Below are 21,345 nucleotides of genomic sequence, written 5' to 3'. Positions count from 1 at the left end.
ACAAGTGATCAAAAGTGACTTTTTATTCTTTCTTTTTTTTTGGCAATAGTTGCAACTACACATCAGCTTTCTTCATAAAAAATGGCAATTATGACAACTTAAAACGAAAAAATGAAAATAAACGGATTCGATTGAATGTTTTTTTCCTTCTAAATAAAACCGACTTTTCTTTTCTTTTGTGCTGTTTGACGGGACCGCCTCCAACAACAACAATCAGGCACTTGAACTTTCATGGGTGAGAAACAAACAACATCAAAAGCAACTGTGTGAAAAAGTGCTCCGAACACACACAAGTGAGGGAAGCAAGTTTTTTTCCGGGGTAAAAGACTACATCAGTTAAAAAAAGAAAAGAAAAAGACAATACAAATGATCCAGTAAAAAACACAAAAACAATCATGCAACAGCTAAAAAAACGACAGTGCTCTCTATCTTAACATACTTTTAAAAACGTGTACATGCAGACTGCTGAATTTGTGAGTTAACTAAACAAGATATATATATTTTTTTAAATGGGTCCCAAGCACAAGTCCTAACGTTGTATGAATCACTGTGCAAATAGAATATTGACATACTTTGGCTGTTTCCGTTTGAGACGTTTTGTTGACAAGCGAACGTCAAGACATATTTCCTGAGTACTTGAATGAAAGTTGCAGAGGATTTTTTTTGAAGACAAAAAATACTGAATGGCGTTTAGCAAGTATTGATTTGGTTAAAAAAAAAAGAAAAAGAAAAGGCAAAGAGACCTTAATAAACTGCCTTTGGATTCATATTGAAGATACTTCATAAAATAAATATACCTTTTCATTGGCGGCAACAATCCCAAAGGGCACTTTTTGTTTTTTTTGGCTCGGTCCCGTGTCTTTACCAGTTTCTCTGGAGCCATCCGGACACGTACTCGTATACCAGCAGCATCACAGCGCCACCTGTGGTCAAAAGAACAACAAGATATTGACATTTGCTAACATATTTTTAAAAAAAAAGAGGGGGGGGGGGGGTAAATGTTACCTGGTCCAAGTCTCATTATTTTTGGCACCAAACCCTTGTAGAGTGCAAAGTACCTATGGAAACACAACAGCTCAACATTACAAAAAAAAGTTATCTAGCATTACAAAGTTTTTTTTTTGGGGGGGGGGGGTACTTTTAACAAAAAAAAGGCACTACCATTAATTTCAATGGGGAAATATGATACCAAACTGAACCAATTCTTATTTCAAGGCACTACTGTACGTACAGTATGTGCAATGTAAAATCACTGATGTAGCTAATGAAAAAAAAAATCCCTTCATTATAGGATAAACAGAATGCTTTTCAATGTTTTTTGCCCCCCGGGTGTGCGGGTGGGAGGCTGGTGCGTCAGTATTGTTATAGGTTACTAAATAAAGTGTATGGGTTAAAAACTTTCAGGGCATTTGGGAAAGATTGATTTAAGAGGGAGTGTTTGGGGTTTATGGGGGTGCGCCATTTCTGTCGGGAGTTTGAAGGGGGTGTGGGAATAAATGTTTTGAGAAAGGCTGATCTAGCTGGTGGTATGTCGAGTCTGTTTGGATGCTGTTTACAATTTTTTAACATTTTTGGGATAGACTGATCAAGATGAGGGAATGTGTAAGGATTATGGGGGTGCGCCATCTCTGTTGGGAGTTTGAAGGGGGTGCGTGAATAAAGGTTTTGAGAAAGTCTGTTTGGATTCTGTTTAAAAGGTTTTGACATTTTTTGCAAAAGCCTGTTCAAGATGTGGGACTGTCTGGGAGTGAGGGGGTGCGCCAACTTGGATGCAGAAGGGGTCCCGCTTTCCAAAGTTTCAGAAAGTGACCTTGCTGGGGGTGCGCCAACTCCATCGCCGTGATGACGTTGAAAGTGGTGCGTCTCTCGCCCAGTCAGCTCCTCGGCGGGGACCACTTTGCGGCCGTGACGTTCCGACCCGACGCTTAATGCGTTCAAGGTGACCCGCAGCCTGGCGCACCTCTTCCCTGCCCGGCCGCCGCCCCCCTGATGGCATTAATAAGGCTGGAGCCACTTCCTCCCTTGGCCCCCGTGTCTGATTAGATTGACCCGGGGAGCGCGGCGTGCCTCGTTAGGGTGCGCTTAACGACGTCCCCCACAGGGACCACTAATTAGCAGGGACTGTGTTGTGTTACTGGATGTGGTGGCGCTAACAGGGAGGGGTGAGTTGGATTGGGGTGCGATTCTGTAACCATGGGTCAACTTTGTGATCCACTACGCTGCTGTCAAGGTTGACAAAAAAGGCCATCAGGTCGTATCACAAAAGTGGCAGCATATAAACACATGCATGTGTCACATTTTTTTGTATTATCAAAATATGGCTGAACGACGACGTCGACGAAAGTTTGTCCGGTCCCTACCCTTCCTCGCGGTAAACCAGCGCCATTGTCTGGAAGCAGGTGCGGTACTTGATCTCGCCGGGTACCGGCTGCGGGCCCTGGATGCGACTCTTGGCCACGTCCCAGGGGATGTTGACGCAGGAGGAGATGGTTCCGGACACCAGGCCGATGGTGAATTTCCTCAGGAATTCCAAGGTCGGGTCCTGGGGAACACAATTGATCAATCACGATTGATTCTTCCAAAGGCCATTTTTTAACTTTACTCTATAAAACCTGAACAATGAAATATATGAGAGAAAATTTGGATTTTTTGTAAATAAAGTAATTATTGGTCCTTTTGAAGAAACCAAAATTTGATTTGTGTCATATTTGATACATCCGGTCACAATGCTTTAAATTCGCACATTTATAACGTCAAAAATATAATAAAAAACAGGCATATCAAACATATTAGTAGTTCCAAACATCAGAAAAAACATTTCCCACTATTAATAACTTGTATAGGTGTCGCTCCTTTGGGGCGATCTTGCAAGGTCGCTTGAAAAGCCATCAGCTGGGTGATACTGCCCTCCAATGGATTATCCATGCAATGCATGTGTCAGATCATATACGTCAGGGTTTTAATGGGGGGAAAAATATTTAACTCATGAAATAGAGGACTCCAAATGTCTTTTATTTAATATGATATGTTTGGCTTGTGTTGACAGTGCGACAAGCTTTCCCATGAAAGTTCGGTAGGAATGGCCCCTTCAAAGCAGCAAGAATTTTATAAATCGAACGATGGGTTTCAGAGAAATATACATTTTTTGTGTTGGAAAAAAATTATTTTCAAAGGAAATGTTTCTGTGTAATAACCCCAATAGAGAATCTGACAAAAAGCACCTTCAAACTAGTGTAAAATGGTATTAAATATTTCCGTTAAAAACATACGTCAATTGCTTGTACAGGCCAAAATGTTGAGATGTTAACGGGTCAAAAATGACCGTGATGCTTCAAACTCTGACACGTAACTACCACAAATGGAAGATTATTGGTGAGAAGAGCAGTTGCTACTAGTAGCACGTTGCTGCTGTTATGCGCTCAGTTAGCACGCTATGCTAAGTTTGGTGTCATGTTAGCTTAGCGAGTGCTCTGATTTAGGCTTTGTTCTTGTGTCCGTCTTTAAGTTGTGCCTGTATCCGGTGCCGCCTTACGCAACTGCCCAATGAAATGAATAGAGTCACTTTTCAAATAAAGTAAATCGGTAAAGTAGCTAATTTACTTTTTAAAAGCAGTAATCAGACTACTTTTTCAAGGTAACACTGTCAAAACTGTGTGCCGTATCAACGCGTACATTGATTGTAACATGGACGTGGCGAGGGGGCACATGATTGCAAAGCTGGCATGAAAGCTACCATCATTTTATGGTAGCAGTGGGGGTGGGGGTTGAGGGGAGGGGGGGTGCACGCAAGATTAGTGCTTCCTGATTGGCTGAGCAGAAGCACATGTTCACCGGGGAGCCGCGAGGATTTATAAACAGGACTCATGCAGACAGACTTGGGGAGGCATATGGGGACAATTTGGGTAATTGGGCTGCGACTCGGCACACAGGCGTATTACTGTACCCCCGCCGCCCCGCGCGCCCCCCTCAACAAAAAAAGGGGCCAGACTCAAGAGAGCACTGACAGCTAATTGGCCAAGAGATTTTTTACAAATGCCAGCAGCACACCCCCGAGAGCCGGCCTAAATCAACAGATAATCCCCAACATCTTTCCACCGGACTTCAGGGACGGAGGTAGAAACGTCCTTAAAGACAGCCCTTCACAAATGTATTAAGACCTCACAGAATTGGCGCACCCCCACATCCCTTAGTTAGATGTCCTTCACAAACATCTCCACTTTTAAGTAAAGTACTTTTAAAGTCTTGCACCCCCCATTCTAGATCCTGACAGTTGGCGCACCCCCTCGGCGAGATCAGTCTTTCACAAAACCAAAGGCCTTTTCACACTGCACTTTGTGACTGGTGCAAGCTTGCCCATATTTGGAAGTGATTTCTTAGCGGCTTACCAGGAAGTAAATCACCACAGACTTGGCGCACCACTTAGAGCTAGATAAGTCTTTCCCAAAAATCCCAAGACTGCGAAAGCCTTGCACGCCCATTCAAGATCCTGACAGTGGGCGCACCCCCTCAGCTAGATCACTTTTTTCACAAAACCCAAAGGCTTTTCACACTGCACTTGTGGTTTATTTGCAGCCTACCAGGAAGTACAACGCTACATAGTTGGCACACCCTTTCAAGCTCAATCAATTTCTCTCATTATCACATTATCACCTAGATAAGACTTTCACAAATCTCCAAGACAACTCGAAGATCATGTGGCACACCTCCTCTGTCCTGTGCACACCCTTTAAAAAAAGAAAGCCAAAAGAAATGTACCATTTGGGCAAAGAAATACAACCGTGATGCTTATACCGGTCAAAACCATTTTCCTCTCATTTTCCTTCCCCGAGGTGGTGCGCACACCAAAGTTGATGAATTCGAGTCCTCGGTATTGTTATCAAGTGACTTCTAAGAGCCCTAAGCAAACACCCCCCACTTTTCTTTAGCGCTCAAGTGGCGATATGACAGCAGTGAGCACGCTTGGCTGGATTTGAGTCCCATTTTTATTTTTTGCTCGAAGAGATCACCGGGTCACGTTGTTGATTGACTTTGGAACGACGCCATCCTCAAACGGGCCAGTCGCTTGTCACAGATCCCAACACGGGTTCCTCCGATCTTCCTGTCAACTGAAAAGAAGTGCCGTTTGTCTGCTTCCAATTAGTCCTTCCGAGTTAATCCGACGCGCCGCTTTGGCGCACGTGACGTATGGTAACGTTTCCGTTCCACAAAAACCAACGTTTGTTTGGAGCCGCCGCGGCCCACCGGATGCGTAATGCGAAACGTTTGAGCGTGTTATGGAGAGCAAACTGACGAGGTATTAGGCGGGACTGAGACCTCCCCAGGGGCCCCTCTCGATTTGGGCTTCAGTCAAGCTAATACAGTAAACCCGGGCAGATTCCTACTTCTACTTTCCAGAACACAAACCATTTTGCTAAAAACGGGCAAGGTGACGATCGATCCGAGCGCGGTTGGCTCGAGATACGATCCAAACCGCGCAGGCTAAACTGGCGCGTTTTACCGGGCTAGCGGGAATAGCATCCTTGACGTTGAAGTAGAAGCCAAAGTAGATCATGTTGAAGACTCCATGGCGACCCAAAGTGGACGTCAGTCCTTTGTTCAGACCCTTCAGTCCGAAGCCGTCCCTCTTGATGATGTGTCTCGCCTGCGCGAACGAGGACGCTTGCTGCGGACGAGCAAATTAAAAGCTGTCAAAATGGAACAGAGCCCGCATGGAAATGACGGTGCTTTTTTAAAAAAAAAATTATTTCACGCACCTGTTTGAAGGAGTCTCTGTTGGCCTGGAGACTGACTTTGACCACCTCGAACGGATTGACCACGACCGCCTCGGTCAAACCTGCGCCGAGTCCGGCTACTGACAGAGCCTGGAAGACGTCGGGGACGTTTTAGTGATTCATTTGATGCGACTGCTAAAAATCAGGTCTGAGTCTGTATCGGTACGTCAAGATTTCCAACATGGTATTTGTTTTTTAAAGACGCTCGTCAGGTTTCCATCCAATTGTTTCAAAATTTTTAAGCAAATTTACTGAAAATGCGCAAAAAACGGACATGTGACTTATGCCCGTTTCCATCTGTTCTTTTGTGAATATTGAGAGTGGACTCCTCCGCTGTAGGTGGCGCTATACACCATAGCGATTTGATCCACCAGTAGTTTAAAATAATAATAATAATAAGAAGACCATGATGTGTGAGTTTTCTTTTGTAATTCTTAATAAACCGTAGCACTACTTTGTTGTTTTCCATCTAAAATAGCATTAATATTCGCTTCTTTAATTAATTCCAAAAAGAAACATACCTTACTTTATCGTCCGACGTTGCTTTGTGACTACAAACGTACGTGCGACGTAACATCCGGTCGAAACGTGCGACGTGTATCCGGTCTTGCCAGCAGTTATTCGCAAAAACCTGTTTCCATAGCCAAAATGAGCATTTTCCTTTTTCCCAGCACATACCGTCCACTTGTTAATTATTGTTTTTTTTACTTGTTAAAAAAATAGTAACCACCCCACCATAAACCCCCCACCTCCGGCCCCGGCCCTACACTAACTGTATATGTCTGATCTGTATAGTTTATACAGTAGTCAGCTCGCGAGATGGGAGGAGCAAGATGGCCGCCCTGTCGCTTCAACGGCTAGCACCGGCGTGTACGGGCTATCGGCTATCCAGTCATATATTCAGATTAGTGATGAAGCCCCACGAGTCTAAATACGGTATTCTGGTTAATATTGCGTTAATGGAATATGAGTTAAGCAGCAAAATCCAGCAGTTTTCATCAATATCAGGAGGCGGCCATTTTGTCACTTGCTGTCGAGTGAAAATGACATCACAGTTGTTCAGGGCTCAGGTAACATCCAATCACAGCTCAGCTTCAGAAAACAGGGCGAGCTGTGATTGGTCGTTGGCTGAGCCTCGAGCAACTGTGATGTCATCTTCAGTCGACGGCAAGTGACAAAATGGCCGCCCCCTGAGATTTTTACTTAACACATACTCCACAAATGTAATATTATCCAGAATGTCATGTTTCGATGAGTGAGGTCGCATATATATTTTTGTTAAGAAATGTTTACGGTTAACTTCCACTTTAAAGCGTGTATTATTCCTCAAAATGTTACACAATAGACATCGACAACACCAGTTGAGTAATTTCCACAAATATGGAAATACAAAATAAATCAAGTTGAAAATTGACATCCAAATCATATCCATCCTATTAAAAGCCATCATTATTGTTGGTTACACAACATCCTAACTGCAAACGTTCGCCCAAGACCTGAAATTAAACGATGTCGCAACACTGCATGTATTTGCACGAAGACGGCATGCGTGCGTTTGTGTGTGTGTGTGTGTGTGTGCGCACGCGCTGGCGTAATGGGAACATGTCAAGAACGTGTCTATAGCTCATTACTCTTCCTGCCCGCTTTATCCCGCTGTCAGAGCCCCGGCCGGGAGCCATCCTCATCAGACGTGCCCCCGACGTATTTAGTATTTACACAGGCCGCCGCCGCAGCCGCCGCCGCCGCCACCTTTTGCATTCTCTGTTGGTCTTAATGCCCCGCCGCGTCCTCCTTAATCACGCTGAAGGCATTCAGCTGCACCCGACGCACGATCACGACCCGGCAACGTTCCTAGTGCATATTTGAAATATCGAAATTGCATACTTTCGCCCCAGAATTGTACTTACAATGAAAAATATGATATTTCCTGGTAAAAGCAAAAATAGCAGTATATGTGGTAAATAAATCAATTAATTAGCAATTAATCTTTTATGAGGAATGCTGTATGTAGGTGGACTTTATTTTAGCAAAAAAAAAGAAAAAAAAAAGACATGTTTTAATGTATTTTTGTATTATTTTTGTATTTTACTTTAAATGAAGTTCAAGGCATTGTATTTAAACGTAATTTAAAAAAAATATTTTTTCATTTAAAAATATAAATGTATGTTTAATGCATGGAATTAGATTTGATTTATTTTCACATAATTTTTTAAATAAAGAACTACTTCAAGCTGGCGTGTCTCTGAGGTAAAAGTTTCCCTTGTGGGACAAAAAAAAAATCCGATAACCGATTAATAAAAAATATGTAATGATAATGAATAAAAAAACCAACATATTTTTCGTTCCATAATGCTTAGACCAGTAAGATATGTATTATAGTGAATATTTCACAATTTGTCCATGAGCAATTTGTATAACTTTACAACAGAGAGAAATTGTGGGTGTGGGGTGGGGGGGGGGGGCATTAATTGAATGTTATTATCTTTGTCTTATGTAATTAAAGAAAAAAAAAATCATCCAAAATTTTGCAAATTTTCGAAGAGCTAATTTTTGTGCCCTTTTTAAGAAAACAAAACAGTGCTGACTGTCTTGGAAAGAAATACCGTCCCCCAAAAAAATGACTTGGCATTTCCATACTTCCCCAGATTTGTAACTTTTAAAAATCAAATTCCATACTTTTCCATACTTGCATAAAAGCGCCATTCTTCAGTGATTATAGTATTTACTGTAAAGTTGTTTCTGGAGGAAAAAGAGGAGGAGATGATGCATGATGGATGGTTCGAGGAGGGCTGTAAAAAACACACACACAAGCACGTGGAGGGTCTACGATGCGCCGGGGCGGATGTCGGTGCTGCAGGTACGCCATCCATCATGGCCGCCACTCGCCCTCCCTTGCAAAATGGCCACAGCGGACGTGCGCTTGGCCAGCAAATATGTCTGATCTCGCATTTTGACCTTAGAGTTGTTTTTGTTTTTTGTTTTTGACGGCACACTCCAAAAAGAAGCGGTTTTGAAGTCAAATTTAATTTAATTGATTTGAATGAACCTGAAAAACGGGTTCCGTTTTTATTCATTTTTAAAAGTCACATTAGCAACGTTAATTAATTATAATAATGAAAGTAATATTACTAACTTATAGTAGATAAATAATCAGCGTACATTCCGACAACCACACCAGGTGCATGTCGGCTATAAACGCGTGCTAAATTGTGGCACGTTTGAATAAGAAACCGCATCGAAAACATGAAGCGCAACCACTTATACATTCGACATGCTGCAAATGATTCTTGGCATCCGTCAGCAGGTGAGGCCAAACACTGACACTGTGTACAATGTTCTTCCTGTTCCGTGTGTGTGTGTGTGTTTATCTTTCCAGCGAGAGTGTACTCAGGTGCTTGTGTGTGTGTGTGTGTGTTAAGACTCACCAGGCCCGGAGACAAAGGGGTCAAATTCAGCAGCTTCTTGTACTGCTCAAAGGTGAAAAACTGCAGACGGGAGGGAGCGAGAGAGCGAGAGAGAGAAATGGAGACAAATGAGTGTTGACGACTTGACACAGGCGCACTGCTCGCACCTGTAGCACACGTAGCAACTTGGGAGGTGCAAGTGTCATCATTCTCAAACTGAGATGTGTAGTTGAGGGTTCACTGAACACTATGTATTTAAAATATGAGGATAGGCTATCTATCACTGCGTAAAAAAAAGAAAAAAAGAAAGTCTAATAGGAAAGTAGACGTTGGTATTTTTACGACAATGAAGCGGCGACACGTCAGCGCGCTTGTTTTGTTTGCTGCATTTTTTTGTTTAAAAATCAAAAGGTCTGTAAAATAGCAAGAATGTTAGCTAGCCAGATAGCTAGCTCACAAGCTAGCTACTGTAGCAAATTGTTAATGAATTGTTACAGCAGCAACAGTCATACATATGTATTTGTTTAAAAATCAAATAGACTATAAACTAGCAAGGGTGTAAGCTAGCTAGATAGTTAGCTAGCAAGCAGCAAACTTGCTAGCTAGATAGTTAGCAAGTTAGGTAGCTAGCTAAATAGCAAGCTAGCTGCATACAGTTGCTGGACAAACAGATGAACAGACAAGATAATTTATTCACCTTATGAGGGAACATTTATTGTTACAGCAGCAAGTTTTTATTTTTGTGCTATTTGCTATTGGCTTGCTTTTTATTTTTTTGAGAGTGCTGACTGTGTGAATTATTTGTAATTAGCCGCATTATTGCCAGTTGTCACACTGTTGTCACAAGATGTGGCTCGGGTACGACGCGCCGCTAACTGCTTGTAAGTCAATATTTGGGCTGGCCCAACAGAACAAACAGGAGCGGGCGGATCAGGTGGCGTTTCATGACTTTGACGAACATGATGTGTGCGGTTAGCAACGTGGCGCCGCGCCAACTCCACTCACCTTGACTGCCCTTTTGGGCGTCTCAGCCAGGATGGGAGGCAAAATTCCCTTGTAGAAGCCAAAGATTCTGTGGGCAGAGAAGATGCCACTTTTGAATTGGTTAAAGAACAATTACAAATACAGGAAACACAATACAATTTTGGGGGGATAATCAAATGTTTTTTTTATTTAAATAATTTTTTTTACTAATCAACATTTTTATTTAGTTATTTAAATTTAAATTGTGCTTAGCAGCACACTATTTACTAGGGGTGGGAATCTTTTAATGTCTCACAATTCGATTCGATTACGATTTCTGGGCCTGCGATTCGATTCAGAATCAATTTTCGATTAAGGGCGATTTTTGCTTCAAAATTATTTGATTGACAATGATTTTTGCTTCAATCTATAGATGTGCAAGGAATTGTAAAGATCTACTCCAATCTGACTTGCTAATGCAAATTAGCGCGCTACTCGCGGCACTTTTATCACGTAAAAGAACGGCTGGAGTGTAATCATTGTAATTGAATTTCGATTAATTGCACAGAAAATCCCTGTATATCATGGGATGATTTTGGATTGCTTAATATGAAAAAAAAAGTGTAACTGGAGTACTATTTTACTAAGTAAATATTATAGAGCACTATTATTCCCCCCCCCCAAAAAAAAAGACTTTACAATTTTTGTTGCTTTTACTGGGAAGGCAGGAATGAGTATTTCAACAATTGCCCAATAACACACGTGCTCTTTAAGTCAGTTCCACTGCAGTTGACAGTGAGGACAAGTTGACCGGCATGCAGACAGCGCGGCATGTTGTGGCAAACACACGCTACAACCAACACAGATGACGGCGGACGACCGCACACCAGCGTAAATATTGTCCTTCCACTAAAACTAAGCGGGTTGCATCGCAGGTGTCACCGACATCAGCCCAATAATAACACGTCAAGTAACAAGAGAGCTTGGAATCACATTGCGACTTTTAACGGACCCAAAACACTGAACAACAAGTTGTGGGGGTAATTAATGCGTATACTGGAAGATTCCAGAAGAAGCCCGACAGGTAGACGAGGCTCATTGTTGGGTTGATGTGGGAGAAAACAGGGTGGTAAACCTCCAAAGATGATGCAGAGAAAGGTATGGATTGTGATCGGCAGTAGCACTCACGCCGTTCTCGAAACCAGCACACAGAATATTTATTTATGTCTTTTTTTTGCTTTAATACAACCAGATATTTTTAAACTAATAATGCAAATTCATTTCACATGCAAATATAGTACATTTAAATATAGTAAATGACATGATTTACTAATATCAGCAATTTTACATAAATAATGAATTCATTCAGTAATTTAACTCATTCACTGCCATTGACGTCAAAAATTCATTTGAACTAATTCTATTAGTTACATTTTTTCCTCACTTTTGTGAACAAGAGTAAAAAAAAATTTTTTTTTGTACATTTAGAACAGATATAAAATCTGTGATTAATCGTGAATTAACTAGTGAAGTCATGCGATTATTTTCAATAAAAAATTGTAACCACCTGAAGCCCTGAATTTTTTATAATCTTTTTTTTAAATTAATTCACTGCCATTGACGGCTATAAAAGTCAAAAATTAATTTGAACTATTTCTATTAGTTTAACATTTTTTTTCAAATTTGTTAACAAGAGTATGAAAACCTAGATTTTTTTATTGTACATTTAGAACAGATATAAAAATTGTGATTAATCGTGAGTTAACTCGTGAAGTCATGCGATTGATTGCGATAAAAACAATTTAACTGCCGGAAGCCCCGAATTTTAAATAATCTTTTTTTTTTCCTTAATGAATTTATGGCAGTGAATGAGTTAAAATGATTTAGTCACTTACTCTTCTTTGTGTATTCTGTATGTCTGTATGAAACTGAAAATTGCGGTCAAATCGCATTAGGTGCGTTATTGTTATGGCTTGTAAAGTGGCAACATAAACGCCAAGCTCGTTTGAAAGACAAAAATAAGACGGCCACGCAAACGGCGATTTCCTTGGTGTGGTCAGGCCTCCAGGTGAGCTCAAATTTGCTACAGGACAAACATGGCCGCCGCCATTTGACTGCTGGTTTGCATTCCAATGTGCAGTCCACGCTTTTTGGCTTTCCTTACGCAAACGACGAGGCCAAAGAGGGCTGAGGCTCGGCCACCTTTCTGCTTTGAATGAAACTTTCCTTAATAGTAACAGCCCGTGTCGCTCACAATAATAACAAATGGAGCGCGCCCCGGCCCTCGTTCCGTCCCGGCGACGCTCAGCGGGGTCACGGCGAGATGAGATGCCCCTAGGGAACCTTTTTCACATGTAAACAAGCCGGCGTGCTTCATCTGCAAATATTTTCACTTTCCCGCCGCTCTAACTTTGACATTAAGCCTTAATTAGCAGAACACAAACACAATTTTGTGCTGATGTTTATTAATTTTGGGAAACGTTAAATATGCATAAATATAAATTCCAAAAAGATTGTTATTATACAGGGGGGTTAATAAAAAAACAAAAAACTAAATTAAAATGTTCCCATTGTTTAGATGTTTACCAGTACTTTGGCAGTTTGTAAAAAAAAAATAGAATCTCAAATATTAGTGCATTTCATACACAACGTAACTCAATAAATATGCTTCACATATTGTCGCTAAAATAAATAAATGTTTAAAAAAAACATTTAAAGGCGGTTAGTTAGAGATTTGAAAACAAAGATCAGAAATATAAATATCTTCAAATATATATATATATATATTTTTAAATAATAGAAATTTAAAAAACGCTATAAAATCTGATTTTCAAAGTTAAACATTTTATTAAAAACTAACTTACTCAAAATTACAAGCGGAAGAACAATTTTTTTTAAAAACAAAAACAAAGAATAGAAAACAACAACTTAATTAAAGGGATGGAAAATGGGCATCGTTTTTTTTAAAACCCAGATTTCAAAGCATTTACACTTTTTGGTATATGTTTTGAATCTTTATCCATACAACTTATTCAATGATAATAAAGGATCAAATTGTTCGGATTATACTGAAATTACAGAGAAGAAGCTGCTTTTTAAAGGATCATTTTGGCGTGCGTATTGTACGTGTTTTTTCACAGGATTTTACGATCATTTTCATTCAGGTTATTTTCATTTTCCGGTCACAATCACAAAAAAAATATGAAAGTATTTCGCTGCAGACTTTCAGGAAATGAAAACTGGGAGGTAAACATGAGCACGCATCTGTCAAAAATCGAGCTCACTAGACCGCCTTTTAATATTCCCACGACCACACCTCAGGCGGCGGGCCAGCTCGCGTAAAGAATGCTGCCCAATAGACTTTTTGTTTTTGCCTCCAGACGGAAACACTTAAAGCCACTCGGCTGCTGCTGCTGCACCCGCGTCCCAAAAATGGGAAATTAAACATTTGTCGTTTGATGTGTGCTGTATTTGAAGAAAGCAGAGCTCAGGTTGACTGGCTGCAGTGGGATGTTTATTGATTTAAAAAAAAAATTATTACTAATTAAATAACACTATTTGTACAAATCCCCACTAAGTGTTTTGGCCTGCAGCGCGCTACTGCCAAGTACAAAAGAGATCATTGAAGTGGATCTTCAAGACGCATTCCAACCCTTTCTAGTCAGGATGGGATTCCCAAGCTGCACTTTTTATATCTGCTGTAAAGCTGTCGTCTCGCCGTAAACACAACCAGTGGCCGCCACTTTCTCAGATGTCTGCACTGTCTCAGTGAGCTGTCACCGCAATAGGAAGGAGGAGGAAGAGGAGGAGGAAGAAGAAGAAGAGGACGAGGAGTGGCGAGGGCCGCCTTTAGTTAGCCGGGAACAATTTCCGGTCAATTTGCAGGGGTTAGCGACCAAAACCCGAAATGAAGAGCACAAAATCTCCATAGCAAGAGATTACCATCGAATGTCTTTAGTTGGAAAATGATTGCAGAAAAATTAAAATATACTAAATAAAAACTAAAATTCAAAAGTGAAAACACAAATATGAAATTTAAGTCTGTAAAATATACATTTACAAAATGAAAATGGATAGTAACTTAAAAACAATTTCACAGCATTGACAATTGTAAAATACAAATACCCCAAAAATTTAACGCTGTAAAATCTAAATTTATAAAGTAAACAAAATTGTAAACTACAAAAATTAAACCGTAAAATTGTAGAATATGAATGCATAAAATTAATTTTTTTTAACACAAACGTAAAAAAAATCTAATTGGTAAAATATATATTTAGAAAATGAACCGCCCCTCACTACATTAAAATCCAATTCACAAAATTTATCATTTTAATATAAAAATGCACAAATATTGAAATATTTAAAAAATTTATATTATTGTAACCAATAAAATAATAATTTACAAAAGAAAAAGCAAAAAACAATTTGATAGCGTAGTTTCAAAATCGAATTGTCGCTTGAGGAATTGAAGTCAAAGGTTTGTCCCGATGATTCCGGTTGAACCCCGAACTGCGCGCATGCTTTGACTTTTGGCTCTTTTGTGCTATGGAGACACAGCATGTTGGTCTTTTGGTCCAAATCAAGCTGAACTCTTACATTTCTTCTGCATGGCCAGGAAGCAAAGAGAAGAAGACTTACCCTTCGTTGCGGAAAATGGTGCGGAAGCAGTCGCCCAGGCTCTTGTAGCTGGTGGGGTCGCTGGTGCCTCTTTGTATCTGGAACCTGCAAAATCGTGCAAAATACAAATCGTGTAAAACACTGAGGAAAAATATTGTTGATTTGTATCATTCGGACCAGCGCTGATGAGCTCTACTGTAAGACGTGAAGTACAAGAAGTATGGTTTGTTTTTCCTGTTCATACGTGTTGCTGCTCGGCTCTAAATTTTATGGAAAAAAAACACATCAAAACAGGTACACTATTTGAAAAAAACAACATTACTACAAAGAATGAAAAAAAAAGTATCCACAAATGTACACAATAATGACCAGAACATAAAAATGACAAATAAAGTTAAAAAAATCAAATATTTTTTTAGAACACTGCAAATTATAAAAACAAAAATATTTTTTTTCAAATTGTTTTTTTTGTTTTAACAACAAAAGCTTTTATTTTATTTTTATTTTTTTTTATTATAAGACAACAACATTGAAATAGAATATTTAAAAACTATTAAATAATTATATTTACACTAGAAGCTGTCCTAAAATCACATTCATATTAGAGGAAGAAACATATGATTACGATTATTCTTAAGTTTTTTAATGTATCAATATTGTTTGACTTTTTCACGGCAATACATGTCATGTGTAAAGAAATAAAAGAAGTAATAAATAATAATAAATATTTGAATATTAAGAGCAAAAAAAAAAAAATATATATATATATATATTTTGATTGTTTTAAAAAGTACGCTCACAAGCTAGCAAAAATCTAAATGAATAAAAAATAAATGTAAAAAAAAAAAGCCTTTGTAGAGTTCAGAAATGGGAAATTATGAGACAGAAGTAGAGCATAACTTCCAAGAATAATCTCTGGCATTAAGCAGGGGGCTTACTAGAATTTGTCAAACTACTACATCATGTGAAACTGGTCAGTGTTTAAAAAAAAAAGAAAAGAAGAAAAAAAAATGAAAAAAATGGAAAAAAAAGGTTGCGGATTGCTCATTGAACCAACTTGTTTTCCCAGCCTTCTCGCTTTCATTCATCTCCTCTGAGGCAGGACGAGAGGCTGGTTGGTACCGGCGGACCCCCCCCCCCCCCCCCCCTCCAAGCAGGGCAAGCGTGGGGGAAGGTAAGAAAACTCAAACATTTATTTAACCCAAGCCATCCAATTAGCCAGCCGACTTCCCAGCGACCGGACCCATTTGCAGCAAAGCTTCCAGGCCGCTAACACGCTAGTAAGCCCGCAGTAGCAGCTCTTCAAGCCACGTGTAAATGTTTCATGCGATGCAGTCGGCTCCAAAAGGACTTTTTAACCCTTTTTCTGGCTTATTGTGCGGCACGCTTTCGCAGCCTGGCCAATAAAATGGCAGAGGCGTGTTTAAATCTTTTTACGCGAGGAACCAGCCGGGGGCCACAGAATGAATTAAAGGCGCCCGTTAAGAGATGAAGGCTTGGGCGTATTGAGGCGATAAGACGTCGTTAAACGGAGCTACGCTGCTTTGACCCTGGACCATATAAATGAAAAGGAAAAAAAAACAACAACACACTTTCTGGACCATTAATGAACACATTAATTAAAAGCCTAGCTCAACAATATTTACATAAGCGTTGATGAACTTTAAAGTAGGAAAACAAAAGGTGACGAGAAAAGAATTCCGTCTTCAACTGCAAGGTCAACGGGGTGAGCAGTAAGTCGTCCATGCGGGTGCCTGATGGGCCCATAAAAAGGCCCCAGGTTCCACTAAAGGGGGGTTAGCGGGATTGGGGGGGGGGCGCTTTCTTAATCGCATAGATCAGGGGTGTGCAAACTTTTTCTTCTACACAGAAAAATCTAAGGATACCAAGGTCACTTTGACATTCTTCCCCCTTAATTTATTTCATACACTAAAAGTAATCCATTAGTGGAGGTAAAAATATGCAAAACACGACCATATATATAATTGTTATGTAGTGTATTCTTAGGGCTGATTCCCGTCTGTTAGCATCATTCCGTTTGCGTGCAGCATAACGGCTAAATGCCACGTTTCTCATGTTTATTTTAGTATATCTGTAGATTTGTATCTTGACCTCGCGTCTGTAAATAAATCAAATTGAAATATTGGTGCGAAAACATTTAGGCCATAAACCAAATGGGGTCGTCCCCGTACCGAGCAGTAGCAGAGTCCCATCTACACATTGAGAGAGAGAGAGAGAGAGAGAGAGAGAAAAAGAAAAATCTTGACATGGAGCAGATTGTGGAGCATCTTACCGAATAATGTGATTGGTGGAAAACAAGGAAGTGAGCTGGCCACTAAAAAAAAAAAAAAAAAAACTACTGTAAGCCGCAATTGGCCCCAGGGCCGCTATTTGGACACCCTGAAATAAATAACATCTGAGGGGGGGTGTCTCCTCAATTCCAATTTGGTGGATTTTCCGATAGCTCAATATATAGTTGATGTCTGACACCGTATTAAAGAGGACTCAGGTTATGAGGGAGGGGACAGCGGAATGAGGGGCGAGGGGGACCCTTGGCCAAACAACTCAAAGATTTAAGACGACAGGGGTCTTGTAAAGAAATTCAAATCGGGCTTAATGAAAGGCACATGATGCTGGGGGTCAATCTCCCAGCGTCTCCCTCGCCCGGACCAAAACCATCCATGAGCCCACGGTCCGGGTCGCAGTCCCCCGACTCCACAGGTGACCCCGGGGTCACCTCATTTCCTCATGGCCCTGTGCTACCCTGCCATAAAAAAGCCAGGGAGCAAACGGCGAGGCGCGGGCCGAGGAAGATAATAGGGGGGCACCAAAAGAACTTGTGGCCGAGAGGGCGGGATGGGGGGGGGGGGGGGGGGGGCAACTCATGTCGCCTTTCACAGCTACCAAGTGTGGAAGTTAGGACTTGAAACGTTTGGTGTTAAAAGGTTGGAAGGACGGAGATGGCAAGCTCGAGTCAGGTGCTAATAAGGTCTTAGAGGTTGAGGAGACAGAAATATTTATACTTGCATAAAAGAAAAATGTCTCTGGTACTTTGAACGTTTGTGCTTATGCGCTAAATATATTTTGTGTGAAAGTATAAGAATAACTCCTACTGAGACAAATTGTTTTGGTGGACTCGATGTTTTGGCGTGCCGCGCAAAATTACCCAATTAGCAATCGCGACACTTTTGGTGACGGCAAGTCCAAAAAAATGTAATAAGCCAGCAGGTTGCAGAATTATTTTTTTCTTTGGTGATGCGCCGTGAACATTTTTTATTAAAAGGTTGGAAAACACTGGACTAGATCACGGATTTCCAACCACTGAAATGGTCTAGTTTTACTTATTGCTTTGAAAAAGTATTTACTACCCATAAAAAAATGCATCTTTGATCATCTATCTATGCCAGCAACGTATCGTAAAAGTCATAACAAATAATGCTCTTCCACTCGACAAAGGGAATCTAAGTTCATATATTTGAAACGCTCCGAAATCCTCCTTTAGCCACATTAGCTGCCTTTGTTGACTTTGTTCTCAACATTAGTGTCATGCCGCGTTCACACAGGAAGCTAACTTTCACCTCCTGTTACTTGCGCGGGTTTGATCGTGGGATTTGTGTAAACGTGAATTTGCTTCATTGGCGCCGCACGTAACCGGACAAAACAAGGGGCTTTCCCTGGCAGGTACAACGCCATTTTTTGGGGCCCAATAAAACAAAACAAGTGAGACAAATATCTTTATCAGAGATGCCAACTTCCTGGCTCAACATTGACCAGGCATAGTTTTGTTTTGTGTGATCCCGGTTGTTAGCAGGAGTTATCAAAAAGTTCCGGGAGGCCACAAATGGCAATTATTTTATCCTTCATTGTTCTGTTCAACAATTCCATGACGGTGTGTGACCAAGTATAATCTGGATGCCGATTGGCCAATTTTCCAACTCGAGCAATTTGGTGAAGATGCAAATTTTGAGTTCACCCGATTCGGGTTGTGACTACTTCCGCATTGGCCAGCACATAATTGAGCCTCCTCACACATTTGAATTGACTAAATCATTTGCTCCCAAAAACGTATAAAAACGTTCTATTTCAAATGTTGCCATAGTCCCAAAAACATATTTATATATATTTTTCTGCTAGATCATACAGAAGGCTTTGATGCAGCCTCTGACCCGAAGAGGTCACTTAAAGCGATGGTAGTTATCACAAAAAACGGCCAGCAGGTGACAGCAGAGTATAAGAAATCAACTATGTTGCGACAAGCTCTTTTCCCCAGCGTTTTAAACACATTTATGAACAACGATGAAACTTAGCTATATTCCAATGCTAATCGTTGCAAAACGGAAACAGAAATGTAAAAAAAAAATTCCTGATGGTAGGCTCCATGTTTTGACAGCAATAGAACACAATATTCTGTGGGCCTTGCAAAATCTGTCAAAATCCAGCCCGGGAGCGAAGGGGGTCGCTTCAGTGAAAATGGCTGCGAGTCAATAAGTTAACCACATTGCGTGAATTCTTCATTTTGTGTCGGATATGAACTTGCCATCAGAGTTGGATGCAGCTGACTGGCCACATTTGGAGAGTGACGAGTAAAGATGACGGAACAGAGAAGGTCGTGTTACGATTTGTCGTTTGTGAACCGAGGTTTGCTTGCATGCGTCTTGGCGTAATAAAAGGTTGGGAAACGATGGACGAGGTAGAAACACTAAACAGCCTCAGTGCTTCTGGCAGATTCATTTGGCTTCCGAGTCAGCCGTGCCGATCGTAAAAACTCAGCAGAAAGAAGACCCCAGAAACCCCCACACGCACCCCCGGGGGCTACTTTGGAAGCTACGAGCCACTCATTCAATCATCGGCCGGCTAAGCGAGCGGAGATAAAGTACACGCGGAGGTGATGATATCGGAGAGTTCATCAAGAGCAACCCCCCCACCCCCTCCCGGGCCTTTCCTCACCTACATCCTACTTTGCTCACTCTCTTGTTTGTCTTTTACAGGTCCGGAGCTGCCCGGATGAGGGTGAAGGCGAGGGCAGGTTGGTGCCAAGAACACGCTGAGAAGACGCGACTACTGAAAAGACGAGGCAGAGTTTGAGGTCCGCGCAAGGTCATGTCCATTCTCAAGATCAGGCGGGAACGGGTTGTCCTTAAAGATGACATCTGAAGGAGAGGTGAAAAAACTATTCTTGGGAGGTTGCGGGTATCTGGATTGACCGGCGGACTGATAGGCCACACGTTGGGGCCAGGTTTACGTCCATTTTATGGATCCTGGGAGGAGATTCTGGAAAGCGGATAGTTTTTGGAGTTCATCAGAGAGAAGCCCCCCCCCCAAAAAACAAGATAAATTGATAAATCGCTCCGGATAATCTTTCAGGCACATCCAACAATCGGGCTTGTCTTGTTTTGGATGAACACTTTGGCTACTGCACACAAATGTTGGTGGTACTCGGAGAGCTGAAAGTATTTTTTTAGGAGACTTGAGACTTTTGTGTGCCTTTGCCGACTTTGAAGGCCAGAGAGGAAAAATGCTCAAATCAGGCCAAGCCATTTGCACAGTCAAAGTGAAAGGCGAACTGACAAGAGAAATTTCTCATTCGAAAGAGACGATCTGCCAGAGCACTGTAACTTGCAAGTCCATTTTTTTTTTTAACAGCCAGACAGTTAATTTTAATGGGCGGGACCATAAAAAAATGGTAAAAAAAAAGCCCATTTCGTTGTCCCGCCAGATGAATGGTCTGAGCAATCCACAAGAAGACTCCAGACATTCAATCATGCTAACAGGGTAAGACCGTTGACGCCGCTTTGAGGATGAGAGACCGGACCAACCGGTGGCGGGAGTCTCGCTTTGGAGGACGTACGGCGAATTCTGGCCCTGTGATTGGATCCCTGCAGATTGGGAAGCAAACGCCGCAGACCAAGACCAGGACCAGAACTTTCTGAAGCTTTGGCTTCCTCCTCAAACTGATTCAGTGAGTCAAGACGAGGGGATCCCAATCTTTTTGGGTCCAAGGATCCCCTTACAGTAGAAGAAAATTTCCAACGAAAAATTTATGACACCTGAAATGCCAAAGGAAATTAAAAAGTTGCCTACAGTATTTGAGAATTTTTTTGTAATGTGATGAGAATAAAGTTGTAATTTTTCAAGAAAGTAATTCTTTAGACGAACAAAGATCATCGTCAAACTTCAGAGGACATAACATGATATTAAAGTCAAAGTTGAATAACAGATAAATGTGAGTCAAAAAATACTGTCGTAAATTTATGCCTTTTATTTTGGAAAAATTGCCTTCATTCTAAAATAAAAAAAGGACTGCATTGAGGAAAAAACAAAAAAACACACACTAAAATCAACTTCCGGTAATGGCTAAAAAATTATTTTGTTCCATAAAAAAATTAATAACAATTCTTGGGGAAAATACACTTTTCGTCCTTGGAAAAAAATTGGCCACTAATAAATATATAACTAAATTTTAGTAGGAATGAATTTTTGAAAAATAAGAATTTTCTTTGAGTAAAATAGGACCATATTCTTGACAAAATATACCTTGTAATTTGGAGAAAAAAAATAGATTACTGTATAAGAAAAAGCATGCCTTT

General features: G+C 40.8%; 1 protein-coding gene across 2 annotated transcripts in view; it reads right to left on the bottom strand.

The window, feature by feature from the left end:
* Nucleotides 1-8: 8 nt before the first annotated feature.
* slc25a21 (solute carrier family 25 member 21) overlaps nt 9-21,345 on the bottom strand; it is an 88,462-nt gene continuing 67,125 nt past the window's right edge. For both annotated transcript variants that reach the window (XM_086095465.1, XM_086095466.1), the window contains 8 exons: nt 14,780-14,863; nt 10,181-10,247; nt 9,197-9,256; nt 5,754-5,861; nt 5,498-5,662; nt 2,361-2,542; nt 1,006-1,058; nt 9-923 (listed from right to left, as the gene is read on the bottom strand). In XM_086095465.1, the coding sequence (XP_085951591.1) occupies nt 862-923; nt 1,006-1,058; nt 2,361-2,542; nt 5,498-5,662; nt 5,754-5,861; nt 9,197-9,256; nt 10,181-10,247; nt 14,780-14,863 (781 nt within the window). In that variant the 3' untranslated portion in view covers nt 9-861. The remainder of the gene's footprint in view (nt 924-1,005; nt 1,059-2,360; nt 2,543-5,497; nt 5,663-5,753; nt 5,862-9,196; nt 9,257-10,180; nt 10,248-14,779; nt 14,864-21,345) is intronic.

The sequence above is a fragment of the Leptonotus elevatus genome, chromosome 14 (genome assembly GCF_054856555.1).
Source record: "Leptonotus elevatus isolate MCC_2025b chromosome 14, RoL_Lele_1.0, whole genome shotgun sequence".
Taxonomy (NCBI): domain Eukaryota; kingdom Metazoa; phylum Chordata; class Actinopteri; order Syngnathiformes; family Syngnathidae; genus Leptonotus; species Leptonotus elevatus.
This window is presented reverse-complemented; position numbering and strand designations above follow the sequence as displayed.